This window comes from Dendrobates tinctorius, unplaced genomic scaffold, assembly GCF_039654945.1.
Source record: "Dendrobates tinctorius isolate UK_male_01 unplaced genomic scaffold, ASM3965494v1 ptg000086l, whole genome shotgun sequence".
NCBI classification, from domain to species: domain Eukaryota; kingdom Metazoa; phylum Chordata; class Amphibia; order Anura; family Dendrobatidae; genus Dendrobates; species Dendrobates tinctorius.
The window spans coordinates 54972176-54992392 of NW_027361754.1; the positions used below are offsets into that span (position 1 = coordinate 54972176).

General features: G+C 46.4%; 1 protein-coding gene across 1 annotated transcript in view; it reads left to right on the plus strand.

The window, feature by feature from the left end:
- CFAP74 (cilia and flagella associated protein 74) overlaps positions 1 to 20217 on the plus strand; it is a 269418-nt gene that overhangs the window by 223700 nt on the left and 25501 nt on the right. The window contains exons 32-35 of the mRNA XM_073585414.1: positions 4110 to 4229; positions 7660 to 7815; positions 8060 to 8189; positions 19838 to 19992. Of these exons, the coding sequence (XP_073441515.1) occupies positions 4110 to 4229; positions 7660 to 7815; positions 8060 to 8189; positions 19838 to 19992 (561 nt within the window). The remainder of the gene's footprint in view (positions 1 to 4109; positions 4230 to 7659; positions 7816 to 8059; positions 8190 to 19837; positions 19993 to 20217) is intronic.

Consider the following 20217-nt stretch of genomic DNA (forward strand, 5'->3'; position numbering starts at 1 on the left):
GAGTCAATGCCAGCAGTTGTGGGTGACATGATTGCTGTCTTAGTAAATTGCTGTTAACGTAATCGATGAAGTTGAAAGTGAGACCACCACTATAAGACCCCCATATACGGTACATCAGAGAAAAGTCTTCTAAACCCAATGGAACTGGTCAATTATGTCGTTTATGGGGTCCTCCAACTTTTCCAGGCAATTAATGATGAGGGAGATAAGGACCAGGCAACTGAAATTTAAATTGCTGGTTGGAGAACTACAAGTTCCACAGACTCTAATAGTACCGTCACACTTGGCGACGCACCAGCGATCCCGACAACGATGTGACCTGGTAGGGATCGCTGATGGGTAGCTGCGAGGTCGCTGGTGAGATGTCAAACAGTCAGATCTCAACAGCGACGCAGCAGCGATCCAGAACGATACGATCGTTGGGACCCTGTCTCTCCGACCTGTAGTATTGAGGTCGTTCGTCGTTGTCCCTGTCAAACACAGCGATGCATGCAGGCCAGCGGGACACCGGCTATCAAAAAATGGCCCCGGACATTCGAGCACAATCAGCGACATCGTAGCAGGGGCCCGATCGCCGCTATGTGTCACACGTAGCGAGAACAGTTACATGTTTGGAAGCCCAGGTATCAACTCTAAATATGCAACTTATAATACTCAGGAGCATTGAAAACCTGGAGAGGAATTTAGAGCTCACTGAGCAGCACTGGCTGGGGCCAGTGAAATGGAAGAGAGTGGCGGTGAGGAAGATCAGGACCCAGAAGTACATAGCTGGATAACAGTTACCAGAAGAGGTAGGGGGTAAAGTGTCAGGGAGCCCAGGCCTGGTCTGGCACAACCTAGTATATGACTGATATTAGGAATGCAGACCCAGGGTTCCGATCACTACAGCAGGACGTTTCTCCTACAACCAGGAAATCGACTGCTGAAGGAAGGAGGGAATTAGAAGTCCAGCAAATGCCAAACAGGTGTTGGTGGCAGGAGACTCTGAAAGTAGATGGACAATGAGATAAAATCATGTGATCCGAACGTATTGTTACCCATTTATAAATCACTGGTGAGGCCATATCTAGAATATGGGATCCAGTTTTGGTCTCCACATTTTAAAAAGGATATTTAGAAGTTAGAGTCAGTTCAAAGGCGGCAGCTAGATTATTACAAGGGATGGAGGCCTCTCATGATGAGAGGTTGGTAAAGTTGGGCTTGTTTAGTTTATAAAAAAGACGTCTCAGAGGAGATCTCATTTACATTTATAAATATATGTGGTCAATACAAAGGACTTATTTCTTCCAAAGACCATACTAAGGACCAAGGGGCACTCATTACTAATGGAAGAAAGAAGATTCCGGCAGCTAAATAGGAAATGGTTCTTTACAGTTAGGGCAGTCAGCAGAAAGTGGAATGCCGACCACAAGAGGTAGTAATGGCAGACTCTATAACAGCTTTTAAAAAAGGGCTGGATAATGTCCTCAGTACACATATCATTGTGGGTTATAGATAATTTAGTGATAAAGAATGGATAATTGGTGGAGAAAGTTTGAACTTGATGGACCTAGGTCTTTTTTCAACCAATGTCACTATGTAAATACCCGATCCTTTTGTTTTCAGGAAAGATAAGCCGCCGTCAGATGTTGTCAGAAAACGGAAACTTTTTAATGGACTGTACAAACCTTGATTCCTGCAGGCATGTAACCAGACCTGGCTATGCCTCCTCTATTGAATAATACGCTGTAAAGTGCAGGAAGTTGGTCCCAATGCCATATGCAGTCATACCTGACTGACTATATTTTAATGCAGTCTGTTGGGTGCCGTTGGTATACAGTGGGGGAAAAAAAGTATTTAGTTAGCCACCATTTGTGCAAGTTCTCCTACTAAAAAAGATGAGAGAGGCCTGTAATTGACATCATAGGTAGACCACAACTATGAGAGTCAAAATGAGAAAACAAATCCAGAAAATCACCTCATCTGATTTGGCAAGATTTATTTTTCAAATTATGGTGGAAAATAAGTACACTGCTCAAAAAAATAAAGGGAACACTTAAACAACAGAATATAACTCCAAGTAAATCAAACTTCTGTGAAATCAGACTGTCCACTTAGGAAGCAACACTGATTGACAATTAGTTTCACATGCTGCTGTGCAAATGGAATAGACAACAGAAGGAAATTATTGGCAATTATCAAGACACCCTCAATAAAAGAGTGGTTCTGCAGGTGGGGACCATAGACCACATCTCAGCACCAATGCTTTCTGGCTGATGTTTTGGTCACTTTTGAATGTTGGTTGTGCTTTCACACTCATGGTAGCATGAGACGGACTCTACAACCCACACAAGAGGCTCAGGTAGTGCATCTCATCCAGGATGGCACATCAATGCGAGCTGTGGAAAGAAGGTTTGCTGTGTCTGTCAGCGTAGTGTCCAGAGGCTGGAGGCGCTACCAGGAGACAGGCCAGTACACCAGGAGATATGGAGGGGACCGTAGGAGGGCAACAACTCAGCAGCAGGAACAGGAGGAGCACTGCCAGAGCCCTGCAAAATGACCTCCAGCAGGCCACAAATGTGCATGTGTCTGCACAAACAGTTAGAAACCGACTCCATGAGGATGGTCTGAGTGCCAGACGTCCACAGATGGTAGTTGTGCTCACAGCCCAACACCGTGCAGGACTCCTGGCATTTGCCACAGAACACCAGGATTGGCACTGGTGCCCTGTGCTTTTCACAGATGAAAGCAGGTTCACACTGAGCACATGTGACAGACGTGACAGAGTCTGGAGATGCCATGGAGAGCGATCTGCCTGTAACATCCTTCAACAGGTTTGGCAGTGCGTCAATAATGGTGTGGGGTGGTATTTCTTTGGAGGGCCGTACGGTTTCGTCTCCTTTCCTCCACCCCATCCTTGTCCGCCGTCCACAATATTTTCGGGAATTTGAGTAGTTGTCCACAATAGTTGGCGCGTGCGCAATGCAATCTTGCCTTGCGCACGCTCAGTATGCTTTACCCAACTGCGGGCAAAGCCAAAAACATTACGGAGCATGCACCGGTGAACTATGTCCCGGAAGTATTTTGCTGTGTTCTGGGGCATAGTTCACCGGCGCAAGGGCATTGAAGATGAATCATGGATGGGTCTTTCAGCATGATAAAGATCCCAAGCACACCGTCAGGGCAATGAAGAAGTGGCTTCAAAAAAAGCATATGAAGGTCCTGGAGTGGACTAGCCAGTCTCCAGATCTCAACCCCATAGAAAACCTTTGGAGGGATTTCCAAGTCCGTGTTGCCCAGCGACAGGCCCAAAACATCACTGCTCTAGAGGAGATCTGCATGGAAGAATGGGCCAACATGCCACCAACAGTGTGTGCCAAACTTGTGAATACTTACAGATAACGTTTCACCTCTGTCAATGCCAACAAAGGATATATACCAAAATATTGAGATGAACTTTTGTTAATGACCAAATACTTATTTTCCACCATAATTTGAAAAATAAATCTTGCCAAATCAGACAAGGTGATTTTCTGGATTTGTTTTTTCATTTTGATTCTCATAGTTGTGGTCTACCTATGATGTCAATTACAGGCCTCGCTCATCTTTTTAAGTGGTAGAACTTGCACAATTGGTGGCTGAATAAATACTTTTTCTCCCCACTGTATGTCATTTCACAGAAATGCATGATTTACCTTTTTCTGTTCCTAGAATGACACCGAGAAAATTCCCTAACGTAGATGTGAACACAGCCAAAATTTTACAGGTTTACTTTGCGGTTGCGTTGAATGCACACTTACAATTCTATATTGCTAAGGGTTAACTGCAAGCAGCTCGACTTTAAAGGAGCTCAAAGCTAAATAATAGTCTGGGGTCACACTTGCGAGAAACTCACACGAATCTAGCGTCTCAACACCTGGCACTGCCGCCGGCACTCGGGACCGGAGTGTGCAGCTGCATGTATTTCTGTGCAGCTGAGCGCTCTGGTCCGAGTGCCGGTGGCAGTGCCGGGTATTTAGATGTGAGACTCGTGCGAGTTTTTTCGCAAGTGTGACCCCGGTCTAATACTGTTGAAGGTATGAGAATTGTTGTTGACATCTATTATACTCCTTGACTCCTTATTTTCCGAGCCTCGTTTTTCTCTCTTAAATTCCTTCGGTCCTTTTGTGCTGCTCAATCCTGTTGGTATAGTGGACCCCGGAGCGAAGTGTCATCTTCTTATCGCCTTTTCACCTGAGGAAGACAAAACTGTGAGTCTTCAGGAAGTAATTCTTAAAATAGGTTTTAAAAAACTGCTGCTGTATCTGTATGGTTATTAAAGTGAATGTCCGTTCTTAAAGAGAACCTATCACTTGCTCGAGAAAAAATTGAGTTAATAGTGTGTAAAAATCCCTGTGCTCCTCTGATTCTGATGCTCTTTTCCATTTTGTGCTGTGTCGCTCCATTGCAGAAATATTCACATATGTTACTTTTGGAGCACAGTATGTGAAATCTCTGCTTTGCGGTCCAACTGTGCATTTCTTCAGAGTTTTTTTGGAAGATATGCAACTTTCACCCAATCACTGCCAATCACAGCTCAGCAGCTTATCTAGCAGTCTCATATGCAGCAGTGCTGTGTTTGGCAGCATCTGGGAGGGAGAGGTGAAAGTACACAAACCCAGAGAAGGCTCTGAAGAAATGCCCAGTTGGTTCTCAAAGCAGAGATTTCACATACTGTGCTCCAAAGCAACAAATGTGAATATCTCTTCAATGGAGCGATGCAGCACAAAAGGGAAAAGAGCAGCATAATCATGGGAGCTCAAATTTTTTTACAAGATTTTTAACTCCATGTGTTAAGTAAGTGATAGGTCCTGGTAGCACAGACTGTCAAAGTTCAAGCAATAATTTTATTTCACAATTCATAACTAAGAAGAATAGCGACATGCATGAAATCACAGGAAGATATAATTGTCATACTATTAGGGTATATCCACACGGGCTAGAAAAAATTGAATCAAATCTGCCTAATGATTTCACTTATCAGCATTAACTGCTTCTTGTCAATTTTAGGAAAAACTTTAGGCCTGAGCCTGATGTTGATAGTTTTCGCTAGATCATGACCATAAGGAGGAGCGGATCCTGAAGGGGAAACATATACCGTGTTTTTCGGATTATAAGACGCTCCAGATTATAAGACGCATCCCAAATTTTGAGGAGAAAAATATGAAAACATTTTTTTTTAATAAAGTGGTGGTGCTTCTTATAATCCATGCATCTTATTGCTTACTGGGGGTGGTGGCTGCGGTGAAGTGGGGTCCCAGGGTCGCTGCTGGAGGAGGCTGGAGTGTGGTGATGCTGTAGGCTGGTATGAGGGGGGTGTCTGATGTGTAGTACGTGCTGCAGGTGTCCGGTGCTGTGGGTATCCCTGGCGGTGCTGCTGCGGTGCCTGGTGCTGCTGCCCGGGGTGCCTGGCGCTGCTGCCCGGGGTGTCCGGTGCTGCGGGGGGGCTCTGCCGACATTTTGTGAAAGGCCAGAGGCCCCGGCAGTTCCATGGTTTTCTGTGCGGTGGACTCTGGGAAAATGGTCACCGGGGGTGGCACATGCGCACATGGAGATCTCAGGAGACGAAATCTCAGCTCGGAAATCTCCCGAGATCTTGATGCCGAGATCTCCATCTGCGCATGTGCTGCTCCCCAGCATCCATCCCACAGGAAACCATGGAACTGCGGGGGGGCTCTGACCTTTCACGAAATGTCGGCAGAGCCCCCTGCAGCACTGGACACCTCGGGCAGCAGCGGTGGACACCCCCGGCAGCATCGCTGGACACCCCCTCCTCCCAGCCTTCAGCAACGGTACCGGGAAAAAAAGTGTGTCTTATAATGTGTAAAATACGGTAATTAAAATTAATACTGATACACTTCTCTCTTTTTAAATGTACGCCCAGGTTTGGCACTTCCGTATGGTCTGCAGTCATACGTTGTGATCTGTAGTGTCCACAGTCCTGAGTATAACTTCAAAGGACTCATGGACATCTTTGTACTTTGGAATACTGTAATAAGTAGAGATGATCAAAGAGATTTGCAGGACCTTGATCCAGTGGCCACATTATATAGTACATGGTCGTTGGACCAGAGCCCTACCTTCTGGAATTCCTGGTGCCACTTCTAATTAGTAGGCCTGGAACAACGTCAGCAGAGACGCATGCACGCATGATGTCACACCTGGCTGGCTTAGTAATCAGAAGTTACCCTGGCAGATAAGAGGAAGTTTCGCTGGACACTTGTCTGGCAGCCACAGACTACTAATATGGTTGCTGCAAATCCTGAGTCATTCCTTAAATGCATGTATTTGGGGCTAAAAATCAGTTTTTCAATTGGGTTTCATTAAGCATTTCACAGCATTAGACATTTACAGGCTCTTTGTTTTCTTGTAATCAGCTAAGAGGAGTTCAGAAAAAGACAGATAAAAGAGTTACAAACTCTCCTGTCATACCATCACAGCTGCCTCACTGATTGTTTCACAGTTGACTTGTTCTGCAGCCCGCAATGGACAACGTAACATATAGGCTATAGAAGGCAAACAATGTAGAATTATTAATTACACCGAAATGTAAAAATGATTTTAAGCCCCAAAATACACACATTTACAGATTTAAAAAAATGTCCTCAAAAGTTGACAATCCCTTTACAGAGGTATTTCCATTGCCAATATACTATCCCAATATGTAGTAGGTGTAGTAATATTAATAATATAAGCAAATACCAATTAGAAATGTAGTATAGTTCTCCCGATAACCTATGTCCCTTACCTCGTGTACAGTAGCAGTAGTTTAGATATCCATGGTTACAACCACTCATGTAATGACAGTTAGTTGCTAGTGGTCGTAACCATGGATACCTAAGCTACTTCAATGCCCTGCACATGGGGTAAGCAATATAGGTTATTAGGAGAACTGTACTACATTTCTAATTGGAGGCATTTTCTATTATTATTATTATTACTACACCTACTACATGTCATGATCCAGGTTGGGTTTTGTATCCTGTGTCTCTTTCCCGGTCTGATCATGTCAAGGGGTTATCTTTTCTCTGCCTCGTTCTGGCTTCAGTCCGGCTATTTCTCTCCACTGCATCCTGCAGGTGATGTCAGTTATAGTTTCTACCTACAGCGTGTGTAGCTGACTCTGCTTGCCCTGATTTGTTCTGCTGCTTTTGCTGACTGTAGCCGTGTCTGTTTTTTCCCCCTTTCCTGTCCCAACTCTGTGTTCCCCTGTCGTGTTTTGACTCCCTTGTATTTGACTTGTCTTGGACCTTGACCCTGTTTGTGTCTCTTTTCTTTGGCATATCTGCTCTTGACCCTTATTGACCGATTTGGCTTGTTTCTGACTCTGTGCTTGTTTATTCCTTTGGTACTGCACTACAGACTTATATAACCAGGGTTGTTTGATTATTCCGCTGCCACCTGGTGGTATCCTCGCTGCTGCGCTGCAGGTCTGCTCTTGCTGTGTGCAGTCCTCTCTCCACTCTATTGCCATCTAGTATAGCTTGCATCTACCTGCATAGCAGCAGCATGACACTACATATTGGGATAGGATCTCTGAGGTGGGAATACGGGAATACCCTGTAGGCAGCTCACCGAATAAAGTCTAAGATTTACCATAATGACCAGCTCTGTTGTATTTTTGGTATTTTATTCTTCTAGTTCTTTGAGAATCTGGAGGTGCGTACGCGCCGAGCAACGCTGACATTAGGAATTAAGGGACTCGGTTTAGCTCCCTACCTGTCCTGTTCGCTGGATACAAAAATGCTGAATATGGGATATGTTCTAGCTAAAGATAGCGCTGCATCAATATTTAAGGTAATCTATTTACACTGCACATGCCAGACTAATTAATGCGACATCTGTAATAAGCGACTGCAATTATTGTGTGTAAACATGGGATTCATTTACGTACACAGTTGATAATGCTTATATAGATCTACTGTGTGCGGAAGCTATCCGGGAGCGCATATTTGTTCCCTTATTACCTAGAGCCCTCTGATTTCTGTTTATCAGCTGTTACAATTAGGTTGGTGGATAATATATATATATTTTATTACAGCTACACAACACGTCCACGGTGCCCGTGAATTATTCCATCAAATTGGGGAGTCTATCGATGACTCAGTATGAAGATCTGCAAAAACTTCCAAATTTTACCTCTTCACAGAAATCGTTAGCCAGTTTGGTCGGTAAATACTCTTTCCTCTTAATGAGAGTCAAATCTCCTTGGTATAGGCAATTATTATCTGATCACTGGGTGCGTGACTTCTAACGACCCCACCGAGAGCTGGGAGTCAGTGTGCTTCCCTATTACTGCAGCTCCAGACAGGCTAGCTAGGAGGGAGCTACACAAGCCAACCGCTGTGATAATGAAGGCATTTCCTTTTAGAAAACCCCTTTAAGAGTCATAACTTTTTACCACAGCAGTTATTATTTTGAGGTCTTGTTCACACTGTACAGTATTAATTTATACAGGCATGGATCCTGGTTATTCCACTGCTTTGTAGCTCTGCTTAGAATCTGGATTTGATTAAAAAAATGCTTGAAGAACTGTTAGGATAAATGTGACAGACAGAGTAATAAAAGCAGCACTTTTCATGCAAAAATGGGTGTAAAGCCCCCAAGGCTATCACGAAAGCCTCTCGAATACTAATCCAAAAAATGGGCGTTTTTTTTTGTTATCTGACTTAGGAGGGCTGACCCCATAATATGGATTGATATTATATAGATGACTGAAAATATATATTAGATGCATGTCATGATCCAGACCGGGTTTTGAGTCCTGTCTTTCGATGTTCCATGTCTGGTCATGTCAGGGATTAATCTTTCTCAGCCTCATTCTGGGTTCAGGTTTGCTATTTATTGCCGCTGCTTCCTGCAGGCAATTTCAGTTATAGTTTTGCCTATAGCGTGAGTAGCTGACTCTGTTTCATCCTGATTTGTCCTGCTGTGATTCCTGACTTGACCGGTGTATGTGTTATTCCCCTCTCCCTGTCCTGACTCTGTGTTTCCCCTTTTGTTTGGATTTCCTGGTACTTGAACTTGGCTTGGACCCTGACCTGCTTTTTGTCTCTTGTTTTTGGCGTATCCGCTCCTGACCATTACTGATCCTGTGGCTTGTCCCTGACTCTGAGTTTGCTCATTCCTTTGGTACAGCGTTACAGTCTAGGATTTGACCCGGCTTGTTTGACAATTCTGCTGCCATCTGGTGATAGCCTCCCTGCTGCACGGCAGGACTGCTCCGTCTGTGTGCAGACTCCCTGTCATGTCGGACGCTGTTCACACCACAGCATCCGGCAGGCAGAGGTAGTTCCACCTCCAGCCACTATAGCCTCAGTGGCGCCGGCCTGATCTTCAGGCTCTCGGGGGTTAATCCTGCTGGAGACCAGGTTGGATGGTTAGTCACGCCCACGGTCTTTAAATAGTCATGCTGGCCTATGGGCGTCGCCGATTATAGCTTGTGTTTCATACCAAGTGGTTCCGGTCTGGAGTGGAGGTGTTCAAGAGAGAGATTCTTATCTGGTGTCGTATGATCCGTCGTTATCCTTTCTCCTTCCCATATTTGTGTTTAGTTGTGCCCTGTTCACATTACTGTTTATTCCTGTGTGTGTGCGGCGCAGTGCAGTTTAAGTTCTCCCTGTCTGTCATTATTTGTGTGGGAGCTTTGGTGGTGACTTCTCACTGGGTGGAGGGTGGAGGGTTAAGTGCAGGGCTGAGCAGGAGATAAGGAAAGGTCGGAGGCTCAGGCATTTGCACCTTCAGCAAAAACCCTGGGTTGAGGGTCAGACAGGGTTTCCCCTAGTAAAGGGACACCACAGGGGCCCCGGGTATTTCAGCCTTAGTTGAACTAAGCCCCCGTGACATTATAATCGGCCTACATTTTTTCAGGAGTCCATGGATCCATTAGATTCCATAACCCGCCAGTTGGCGGCGCTGTCCATACAGGTCTCCGAGTTGAATGGGGCAGTTCAGCAGCAGGGCCTGGTAGTAGCAAAGGTGCAAACGGCATCTGCAGGTATCGGTGCAGAGCCGAAGTTTCCGCTGCCAGAACGATTTTCAGGCGATCGCAGCAAATTTGTCGTATTTCGGGAGGCCTGCAAATTATACTTCCGCATGCGGCCAATATCCTCAGGTAATGAGGCCCAGCGAGTAGGGCTGGTGTTGTCATTACTGAGTGGTGACCCCCAAGCATGGGCATTTTCCTTACCACCTGACTCTGCTACATTTCATTCGGTCGATAATGTTTTTTCTGCCCTCGGGCTCATTTACGATGACCCTGACCGACTGGCTCTAGCGGAATCTAAAATCCGCGCCCTCCGCCAGGGGGAGCACTTGGCAGAAGACTATTGTTCGGAATTTCGCCGCTGGGCTGTAGACACACAGTGGAATGACCCAGCACTGCGGAGCCAGTTTATTCATGGGGTATCAGGGAGGGTGAAACAAGCCCTCCTGATGTATGAGACTCCGGCATCATTGGAGTCTGCCATGAGTTTGGTGATACGTATTGATCGCCGTTTTCGTCAGGGGGCACAGGAGACGCTACCTCTGGGAGAAAGCAGAGGTGCAGGTGTGGTTGAAGTAGATGAGTCCCCTGAACCTATGCAGATTGCTGGCGTGGCACAGGTTCAGCCTCGCGCTCCGGGAGTCCGGAAGTCCGGAGCATGTTTCTACTGTGGTAAAGGAGGTCATTATGTTAACGTTTGCCCGGTACTACCTAAGAGGGTCACACCGGCGGAAAACTGTTAAGCTCAGAGGGTATGGAGGAGACCCAACTGAGCGTATGCATATCCTCCATGATGGTATCTCAATGTATGCTCCCTGCCAAGGTTATTGTCGCCGGCAGAGAGCTACCTATATCAGTGTTTGTTGATAGCGGTTCCGCCACCAATCTCATAGATGAGGAGTTTGCACACACCGCCGGGTTTAAGATTGAAAAACTTCCTCACCCCATACAGGTGGTGACCATTAATGCTGTTCCCCTCCCTCAAGGGGAGATTACTGAGTTTGTGGCAGAGGTGAAACTCCACATTGGGGTCCTACATTCTGAGTCGGTTACATGTAGGGTCCTCCGTAATCTCCCAGCTCAAATGGTCCTGGGTTTTCCATGGCTGTCCAGGCACAACCCGGTAATTGATTGGAAAACTCAGGACATAGTACAATGGAGTGGTTTCTGCCAAGACAATTGCTTGGCCACATGTGTGTCCGCCGTGACGCCCAGCCTGCCGGAGGCTTTGCAGGATTTCGCGGATGTTTTCTCTGAGAAGGGTTGCTCAGAACTGCCTCCACATAGAGCCTATGACTGTGCTATTAGGTTAAAACCCGGGGCCAAATTACCTAAGGCCAGGATGTTTAATATTTCTGGTCCTGAGAGACAAGCTCTGAAAGACTACATCGCGGAGAGTCTGAGCAAAGGTCACATCCGGCCTTCGTCCTCGCCTGTAGCCGCGGGGTTTTTCTTCATTAAGAAGAAAGATGGGGGGTTACGCCCGTGTCTGGATTTCAGAGAGTTAAACCAGATTACTATCCGTGATCCCTACCCAATGCCGTTGATCCCGGATTTGTTCAACCAGGTAGCGGGGGCAAAATGGTTTTCCAAGCTGGACCTCAGGGGGGCGTATAACCTCATAAGGGTCCGTCAGGGGGATGAGTGGAAGACGGCGTTTAACACTCCTGAGGGTCATTTTGAGAGTCTGGTTATGCCGTTTGGGTTGACCACCGCGCCTGCCGTTTTCCAACATTTTATTAATGATGTCTTTGCTCATGTCCTGGGGAGATTTGTGATTGTATACCTGGATGATATCCTCATTTATTCTAGCGATCGGGACACTCATTTGCAGCATGTTAGGCAGGTGTTACAGTTGCTCCGGGAGAACCAGCTCTATGCTAAGCTGGAAAAATGTTTATTTTTTGTCCAGGAGTTGCCCTTTTTGGGATATATTGTGTCCGCAGCTGGTTTTAAAATGGACACCGCTAAGGTGCAAGCGGTGTTGCAATGGGAGAGGCCGGAGAGTCTGAAAGCACTCCAGCGGTTCCTTGGGTTTGCGAATTATTATAGGAAATTTATAAAACACTTTTCGACTGTCGCCAAACCGCTCACGGACATGACAAAAAAGGGTGCCGATCTGGCGAACTGGCCTGAGGTGGCTATGCGTGCATTTGAGCGTCTGAAGAATAGTTTTGCTTCAGCCCCCATTCTGGTGCAACCAGACGTGTCTAAACCTTTTGTGGTAGAGGTTGATGCGTCGGAGGTGGGAGTGGGGGCAGTACTGTCTCAAGGCTCGTCCTTGAGCGAGATGCATCCATGCGCCTACTTCTCCAAGAAGTTGTCGCCAGCCGAACGGAATTATGATATCGGCAACAGGGAGTTGTTGGCCATCAAACTGGCTTTTGAGGAATGGCGACACTTCTTGGAGGGGGCGGCTCACCAGGTCACAGTTATCACCGACCATAAGAATCTGCTCTACCTGGAGTCGGCCAAGCGTCTGTCTCCTAGGCAGGCTCGCTGGGCATTGTTTTTTACTCGTTTCAATTTTCTTGTGACGTACCGTCCCGGGGCTAAAAACACCAAGGCGGATGCTTTGTCTAGGTGTTTTCCGGGGGGAGAACCTCGGGAAGAGCCGGTACCCATCCTCCAGAAAGGGGTAGTGGTCTCGGCTCTCACGACTGAGGTAGAGGCGGAGATTGCCGAGGCCCAAGAGGAGGTACCACCAGGACTTCCCGCCAACAAATCATTTGTACCCCTGCATCTTCGGCCTAAGGTGTTGAAGGAACACCACGATTCGGTACTGGCTGGTCACCCAGGGGTGAAGGGCACCTTAGAGCTGGTATCGCGTCGTTTCTGGTGGCCCAAAATCCGGCAGGACGTTTTCTCGTACGTGGCAGCTTGCATCACGTGCGCTAGGGCTAAGTCACCCCGAACCCGTCCTGCTGGCACGCTACAGCCTCTGGGGGTACCCAATAGGCCATGGACAGAAATCTCCATGGATTTTATCACTGACTTGCCAGCCTCGGCAGGGAACACGGTCATCCTGGTGGTGGTTGACCGTTTTTCAAAGATGGCGCATTTTGTGGCGTTGTCCTCTTTGCCCAATGCTAAGACGTTGGCTCAGGTATTTGTGAAGGAGGTGGTCAGACTCCACGGAGTACCGTCTGACATAGTATCTGATAGGGGTACGCAATTTGTGGCGAGGTTTTGGAAAGCTTTTTGCTCAAGGTTGGGGATCAAGTTGTCACATTCATCGGCGTTTCATCCACAGTCTAATGGACAAACTGAGCGCATGAACCAAAATCTAGAACAGTATTTACGATGCTTTGTGTCCGACAACCAGGAGGAGTGGTCTACTTTCCTTCCTCTGGCCGAATTCGCATTAAATAATCACCGCCAAGAGTCATCAGGAGAGTCTCCATTCTTTTGTGTGTACGGTCAACATCCTCAGTTTTGTACCTTACGTCAGGGTGACTCCGGGGGTGTCCCGGAGGAGGATCAGCTAGGAGCCCAATTGTCATCAGTCTGGAGGCGGGTGAAACAGCGTTTGTTGAGCATGAGTGCCAGGTACAAACGGGTGGCTGACAGTAGACGCGTGCCAGGTCCGGACCTGTGTGTGGGTGAATGGGTGTGGTTAGCTACGAAGAACATAAAACTCAAAATCCCTTCTTTAAAACTGGGTCCAAGGTTTATTGGGCCTTTTAGGATTTCTGCCATCATTAACCCAGTAGCTTATCGGTTGGAACTTCCCGCGGTGTACAAGATACACAACGTGTTTCACAGGGCTTTATTGAAAAAGGTGGTAGGCTTGGTGGACACGACGCCGATGCCACCTCCAGTCATGGTGGATGGCGAGTTAGAGTTCGAGGTCGCCAAGGTAGTGGACTCTCGAGTAGTACGCCGTACTCTTCAGTATTTGGTGCACTGGCGGGGGTATGGTCCAGAGGAGAGGTCTTGGGTTCCAGCCTCAGACATACATGCGGATCGGCTGGTCAGTTCTTTTCACCGTCGTCATCCGGACAAGCCGGGTCCTATGAGTCTTGAGGGCCCTGGGGTCCCTCGTAGAAGACGGGGTACTGTCATGTCGGACGCTGTTCACACCACAGCATCCGGCAGGCAGAGGTAGTTCCACCTCCAGCCACTATAGCCTCAGTGGCGCCGGCCTGATCTTCAGGCTCTCGGGGGTTAATCCTGCTGGAGACCAGGTTGGATGGTTAGTCACGCCCACGGTCTTTAAATAGTCATGCTGGCCTATGGGCGTCGCCGATTATAGCTTGTGTTTCATACCAAGTGGTTCCGGTCTGGAGTGGAGGTGTTCAAGAGAGAGATTCTTATCTGGTGTCGTATGATCCGTCGTTATCCTTTCTCCTTCCCATATTTGTGTTTAGTTGTGCCCTGTTCACATTACTGTTTATTCCTGTGTGTGTGCGGCGCAGTGCAGTTTAAGTTCTCCCTGTCTGTCATTATTTGTGTGGGAGCTTTGGTGGTGACTTCTCACTGGGTGGAGGGTGGAGGGTTAAGTGCAGGGCTGAGCAGGAGATAAGGAAAGGTCGGAGGCTCAGGCATTTGCACCTTCAGCAAAAACCCTGGGTTGAGGGTCAGACAGGGTTTCCCCTAGTAAAGGGACACCACAGGGGCCCCGGGTATTTCAGCCTTAGTTGAACTAAGCCCCCGTGACACTCCCTTTCACTCTTTTGCCATCTAGTGGAGCTTGTGTCTACCTCGATTGCAGCAGTGTCAAATTATAACTGACCCAAAACAGACAGTATTTTTCTCCCTGCTCTTCTTTCTATGGATCCGCTCCATACCTTGGCGGATCAGATGTCTAGCCTGACACAAATAATGAAGGATTTGTCTGTGGAATATAAGACTCTAGCCAGGTCTCATAACCAACTGCAAAGGAAGCATTCGGAAACGGTTACATTTTTTCAGGGTTCTATTTCCCAATCTGTCTGTAAACACTCTGACACTGTTGATGTTTCACTGCACTCTCCTGAACGGTCAGGCTCCCAGGTACCTTCTCTGGAGAAAAGGAGAAGTTCCGTACGTTTAGGGAGCGTTGCAAGTTGCTGCTCTCTCTTAGACCCCGATTCTCTGGAGTTGAGAGTCAGCGGGTGGGGATAATGATTTCCTTACTTCGGGAGGGACCTTAATCATGGGCTTTTTCTTTAACCTGCTACTGCCCCTGAACGTGTCTGTGGATAGGTTCTTTGAGGCCTTAGGACTTATTTTTGATGAACCTGACCAGGTCAGAGTGGCAGAGGACACAATCATGGGTCTCTTTCAGGGTAAGCTCTCGGCCGAATGGTATTGCTCCGAGGTCCGACGATGGTCCACTGAGGTGGCCTAGAACGACTCTGCACTTAGGTGTCAGTTCAGGAGAGGACTATTGGATCACCTGAAGGACGCTCTAGCTCTCCATCTATGACTCAAGCTATCCGTATGGATCGGAGGCTGCGGGAGAGAGGTGTTACACAGAGAGAGTTTTCTTTGCTTCCTGCTAATCCTGTTATGCCATCATCCGAACCTATGGAGGTGGGGGCCACCAACCTCATGGAGATGGAGAGGAGATGGCGAAGCAAGGGAAAATTGATTTTCTAATGTGGAAATCCGGGACACTGGAAAAAGGACTGCCCCTCCTGCCCATTGACTAACAAGCGGCTGAGTCTGGGTGATTGTCGAGGAGGTCACCCAGACTCTCGGGTACCTTTTTCCTCATTTTCTAAAATATTGTTGGAAGTGGAACTTTGTTGTGGGAGTTGCTTCATGCCCACTTCTGCTTTCGTGGATTGCGGGTCGTCCATGAACTTTATTGACTCTAACTTGGTGACCAAGTGTAAGTTATGGACAGTTAGGCTGGAGACTCCAATTCATATTGTTGCCATTGACAAGACACCGCTGGCTAATAATGTCATTAAATTTGTCTCGGAGGAGTTTCTCCTCAAGGTGGGTTCCTTGCATTAGGAACATATTTCATGTTTTGTTCTGGACAATGTTCCTGCGGAACTGGTGTTGGGATATCCTTGGTTACAATTACACAATCCTGTGATAAACTGGGAATCTCGGGATATTGTTAAATGGGGTCCTAATTGTGTTAAAAGTTGTCTTGCTACTGTTCTTGTCATCCGTTAATCTGGAAGGTATTCTGGAGTACCTGAGGGATTTTTAGGATGTTTTTTCTGTTTAGGAGGCCGAGGTCTTACCACCACGCTGCCCTTGTGACTGAACTATCCATCTGGTTCCGGGTGCTAAATTGCCCAAGACCCATCTTTACAACCTCTCCAGCCCAGAGTGAACCTCTATGAAGGAGTATATCTCTGAAAGCCTTTGTAAAGGTCACATCCATCCCTCTGTCTCTCCAGTGGCGGCTGGATTCTTTTTTGTAAAAAGAAAAAAAAAAACATGGTGGTTTGCACCCATGCCTCGTTTTTCGGGAATTAAGATCACAGTGAGAAATACCTATCCCCTCCAGCTCATCCCTGATCTGTACAACCAATTATTTGGGGCCAAGTGGTTTTCTAAATTGGACCTCAGGGGAGCATATAATCTAATCCGTATTCGGGAGGGGGATGAGTGGAAAATGGCATTTCTCACATCTGATGGATTGTTTGAGAATTTGGTTATGCCCTTTGGTCTCACTAATGCGCCAGCCGTTTTTCAGAATTTTATTAACCATGTATTTTCTGATTTCATTGGGTGCTTTATGGTGGTGTATTTAGATGATATCCTTGTGTTTTCTTCTGACAAACAAGCTCACATGGGTCATCTATGGGCAATCCCCTAGAAGTTACGGGAGAACTCGCTTTTTGCGAAACCGGATAAATGCTCATTTTTCGTTCAAGAGCTGTCCTTTCTGGGGTTCATCCTGTCTGCTAAGGGGTTTCGTATGGACGCTGGGAAGATGGGAAGGTAAGGGCCATTGTGGATTGGGTGCATCCCAAAGACTTGAGGGGTCTTCAGCATTTTTTGGGTTTTGCCAATTATTATAGGAAATTCATTAAGGGGTTTTCACAGGTGGTCAAGCCCCTCACTGATCTTACTCGTAACAGGGCTGATCAAAATCTGGTCATCTCCTGCAGTGGCGGCATTTTCTTCATTAAAGTAATGTTTTATTGAGGCGGACGCATCAGAGGTGGGGGTGGGGGCGGTGTTGTCCCAAGGATCCGCCACGTTGACTAACTTCAGACCCTTTGCCTTCTTCTCGAAGAACTTCTCTCCTGCTGAGAGAAATTATGGTGTCTGGAATTGGGAGCTTTTAACCCTTAAGTTGGCCTTTGAAGAATAGAGGCACTTTTTGGAGGGGGTTGTTCATCGGATCACGGTGATTACGGACCACAAGAACTTGTCCTATATTGAGGCTGCCAAAAGTTTGACTCCCAGACAGGCGAGGTGGTTGCTTTTTGTTAACGCTTTAATTTTTCTATCACCTTTCGACCTGGTTCCAAGAATGTTAAGGCTGATGCCTTATCTCACATCTTGGATCCGATATCACCTCCCGAACCTCCTTCCTCCATTTTTCAGCACGGGGTGATTGTGGCAGCAGTGTCCTCAGAATTGGAGCGGCAGATTCGTGAGGCTCAAACTCTTTCTCCTCCGTCATTGCCTGATAAACTCTTCGTCCCGGTTCACTACCGGTTGAGGGTGCTCCAGGAGTTCCACGATTCTGCTCTTAGTGGGCATCCTGGGATCTCGACCACTCGAAGATCTATTGCAAGGCTGTTTTGGTGGTCCTGTATGGCCTCTGATGATGCTGTGTTTGTGTCATCTTATGATACGTGTGACCATGCTAAAGCTTTCCATAACCGGCCGGCGGAGGAATTGGTGCCATTGCCAATTCCGGACAGACCTTGGACTCATTTGTCCATGGACTTTATCACTGATCTCCCTCCTTCCAATGGCAAAAATGTGGTCTGGGTGATGGTGGACAGATTCAGTAAACAGGTGCACTTTGTACCTTTGGCAGGTCTGCCTAATGCTGAAACACTATTGAGATTATTTGTTGAACACGTGGTGCGATTGCATAGTGTGCCTTTGAGTGTGGTTTCTGATAGAGGGGTACAATTTGTGTCCAAATTCTGGAGGGCTTTTTGTAAACGATTGGGTATTAGTTTGGCCTTCTCCTCGGCCTACCATCCCGAAAACAACGGTCAGACAGGGAGGACCAATCAGTCTCCTGAACAAATTTTGCGGTGTCTTGCCACTTCCCAGCAGGATGATTGGTGCTCTTTGTTGCCAGTGGCTGAATTTGCTTTTAATAATCGGATTAATCAGTCCACTGGTACCTCTCTGTTCTTTTGTAATTACAGCTTTCACCCCCATTTTGGTGAAGTTTCCAGGATGGATTCAGAGTGTTCAGGGGCTGATTCAGCGGTTGGGGGAGGTATGGAGGGAGGTCCAGATGAACATTGGGGAGGCTCAGGGCAAACATAAACATTTTGCTGTTAAGCGACGGTCTGCTGGACCTATATTCCTGGTAGGAGATAAAGTGTGGTTGTCTACAAGAAACATACGTCTGAAAGTTACTTCTGCTAAGCTAGGTCCCAGGTTTATTGGTCTTTATGAGATCATTGAGGTTGTCAATCCAGTTCCTTTTCATTTATGCCTTCCTCCGTCGCTTCGGATCCCCAATGTGTTCCATAAATCCCTCTTGAAGTCATTTGTACCTTCCTCTGCTGGGTCTCCATCCCCTCCGCCTCCTGTCTCTGTGGATGGTCAGATTGAGTATGAAGTGGAACGGATTGTGGATTTGCGCTTGGTCCGCAGTTCACTTCAGTATTTGGTCGATTGGAGGGGTTACGGTCTGAAGATTGATCTTGGGTCCCTGCACGATCTGTTCATGCTGATCGATTGGTTTGCACATTTCATACGCGTTATCTTGGAAAACCTGGGGTCTGGTGGGCCACCCTTGAGAGGAGGGTACTGTCATGATCCAGACCAGGTTTTGAGTCCTGTCTTTCTATGTTCCTGGTCTGGCCATATCAGGGGTTAACCTTTCTCAGCCTCAGTCTAGGTTCAGGTTTGCTATTTATCGCCACTGCTTCCTGCAGGCGATGTCAGTTATAGTTCTGCCTACGGCGTGAGTAGCTGACTGTTTCATCCTGATTTGTCTTGCTGTGATTCCTGAATTGACCCGTGTCTGTGTTATTCTCCTCTCCCTGTCCTGACTCTGTGTTTCCCCTTTTGTTTGGACTTCCTGATACTTGTTTTTGGCATATCCGCTCCTGACCGTTATTGATCCTGTGGCTTGTCCCTGACTCTGAGTTTGCTTGTTCCTTTTGTACTGTGCTACACTCTAGGATTTGACCCGGCTTGTTTGACTATTCTGCTGCCATCTGGTGGTAGACTCGCTGCTGCACGGCAAGTCTGCTTGATGTGTGTGCAGAACCCGTTCCGCTCTATCGCCATCTAGTGGAGCTTGCGTCTACCTGCAGTGCAGCAGCGTGACATTACATACATTCATAGATATTAGATAGATCGATAAAAAGATATTGGATAGATAGATAGATAATAGATAAATGATAGATAGATAATAGACAGACAGATAATAGGTAGATATTAGATAAATATATAATAGATGGATGGATAGATAATAGTTTATAGATAGATAGATGGTAGATATTAAATAAATAAATATATAATAAATAAATAATAGATAAATATATAATAGATGGATAGATAGAAAGACAGATATATAATAGATAGATATTAAATAAATATATAATAAATAGATAATAGATAAATAGATAATAGATGGATTGATAGATAATAGTTTATAGATAGATATGTATCAAGAAATTGGAGAACTAAAGAACCATGACGGGCCATTAAATAGAAGCTTTTTTCACTTTTCAGGCCCACAGAATTACAATGGGCGCAGTGTTTTCAGTGTGACTCCTGTAGAGGGCACCATCCAACCTGAGAAAACACAAGATTTCACAATGTTGTTCACACCAGACCATGAGAGCGTGCTGTACTCGGACATCCTCACGGTGGAGCTCTTCGGTAAGGTAAGAAAAAAAGCACAAATTATAGTTTCTCTATTTTTTTTTTTTCTGTGAAACTATGCCACGTCCACTGTAGATTTAGGTCATTTTCATTTTTATTAAATGGGTATAGAAATACAAGATGCATCTCAGAACTGGAAATACACAATACAGTCATCTAGATACACTTCATCATGTGTGTCCCAGTTTTCAGGGTTACGCTTATTACATTATGTGAGACTGTTAATG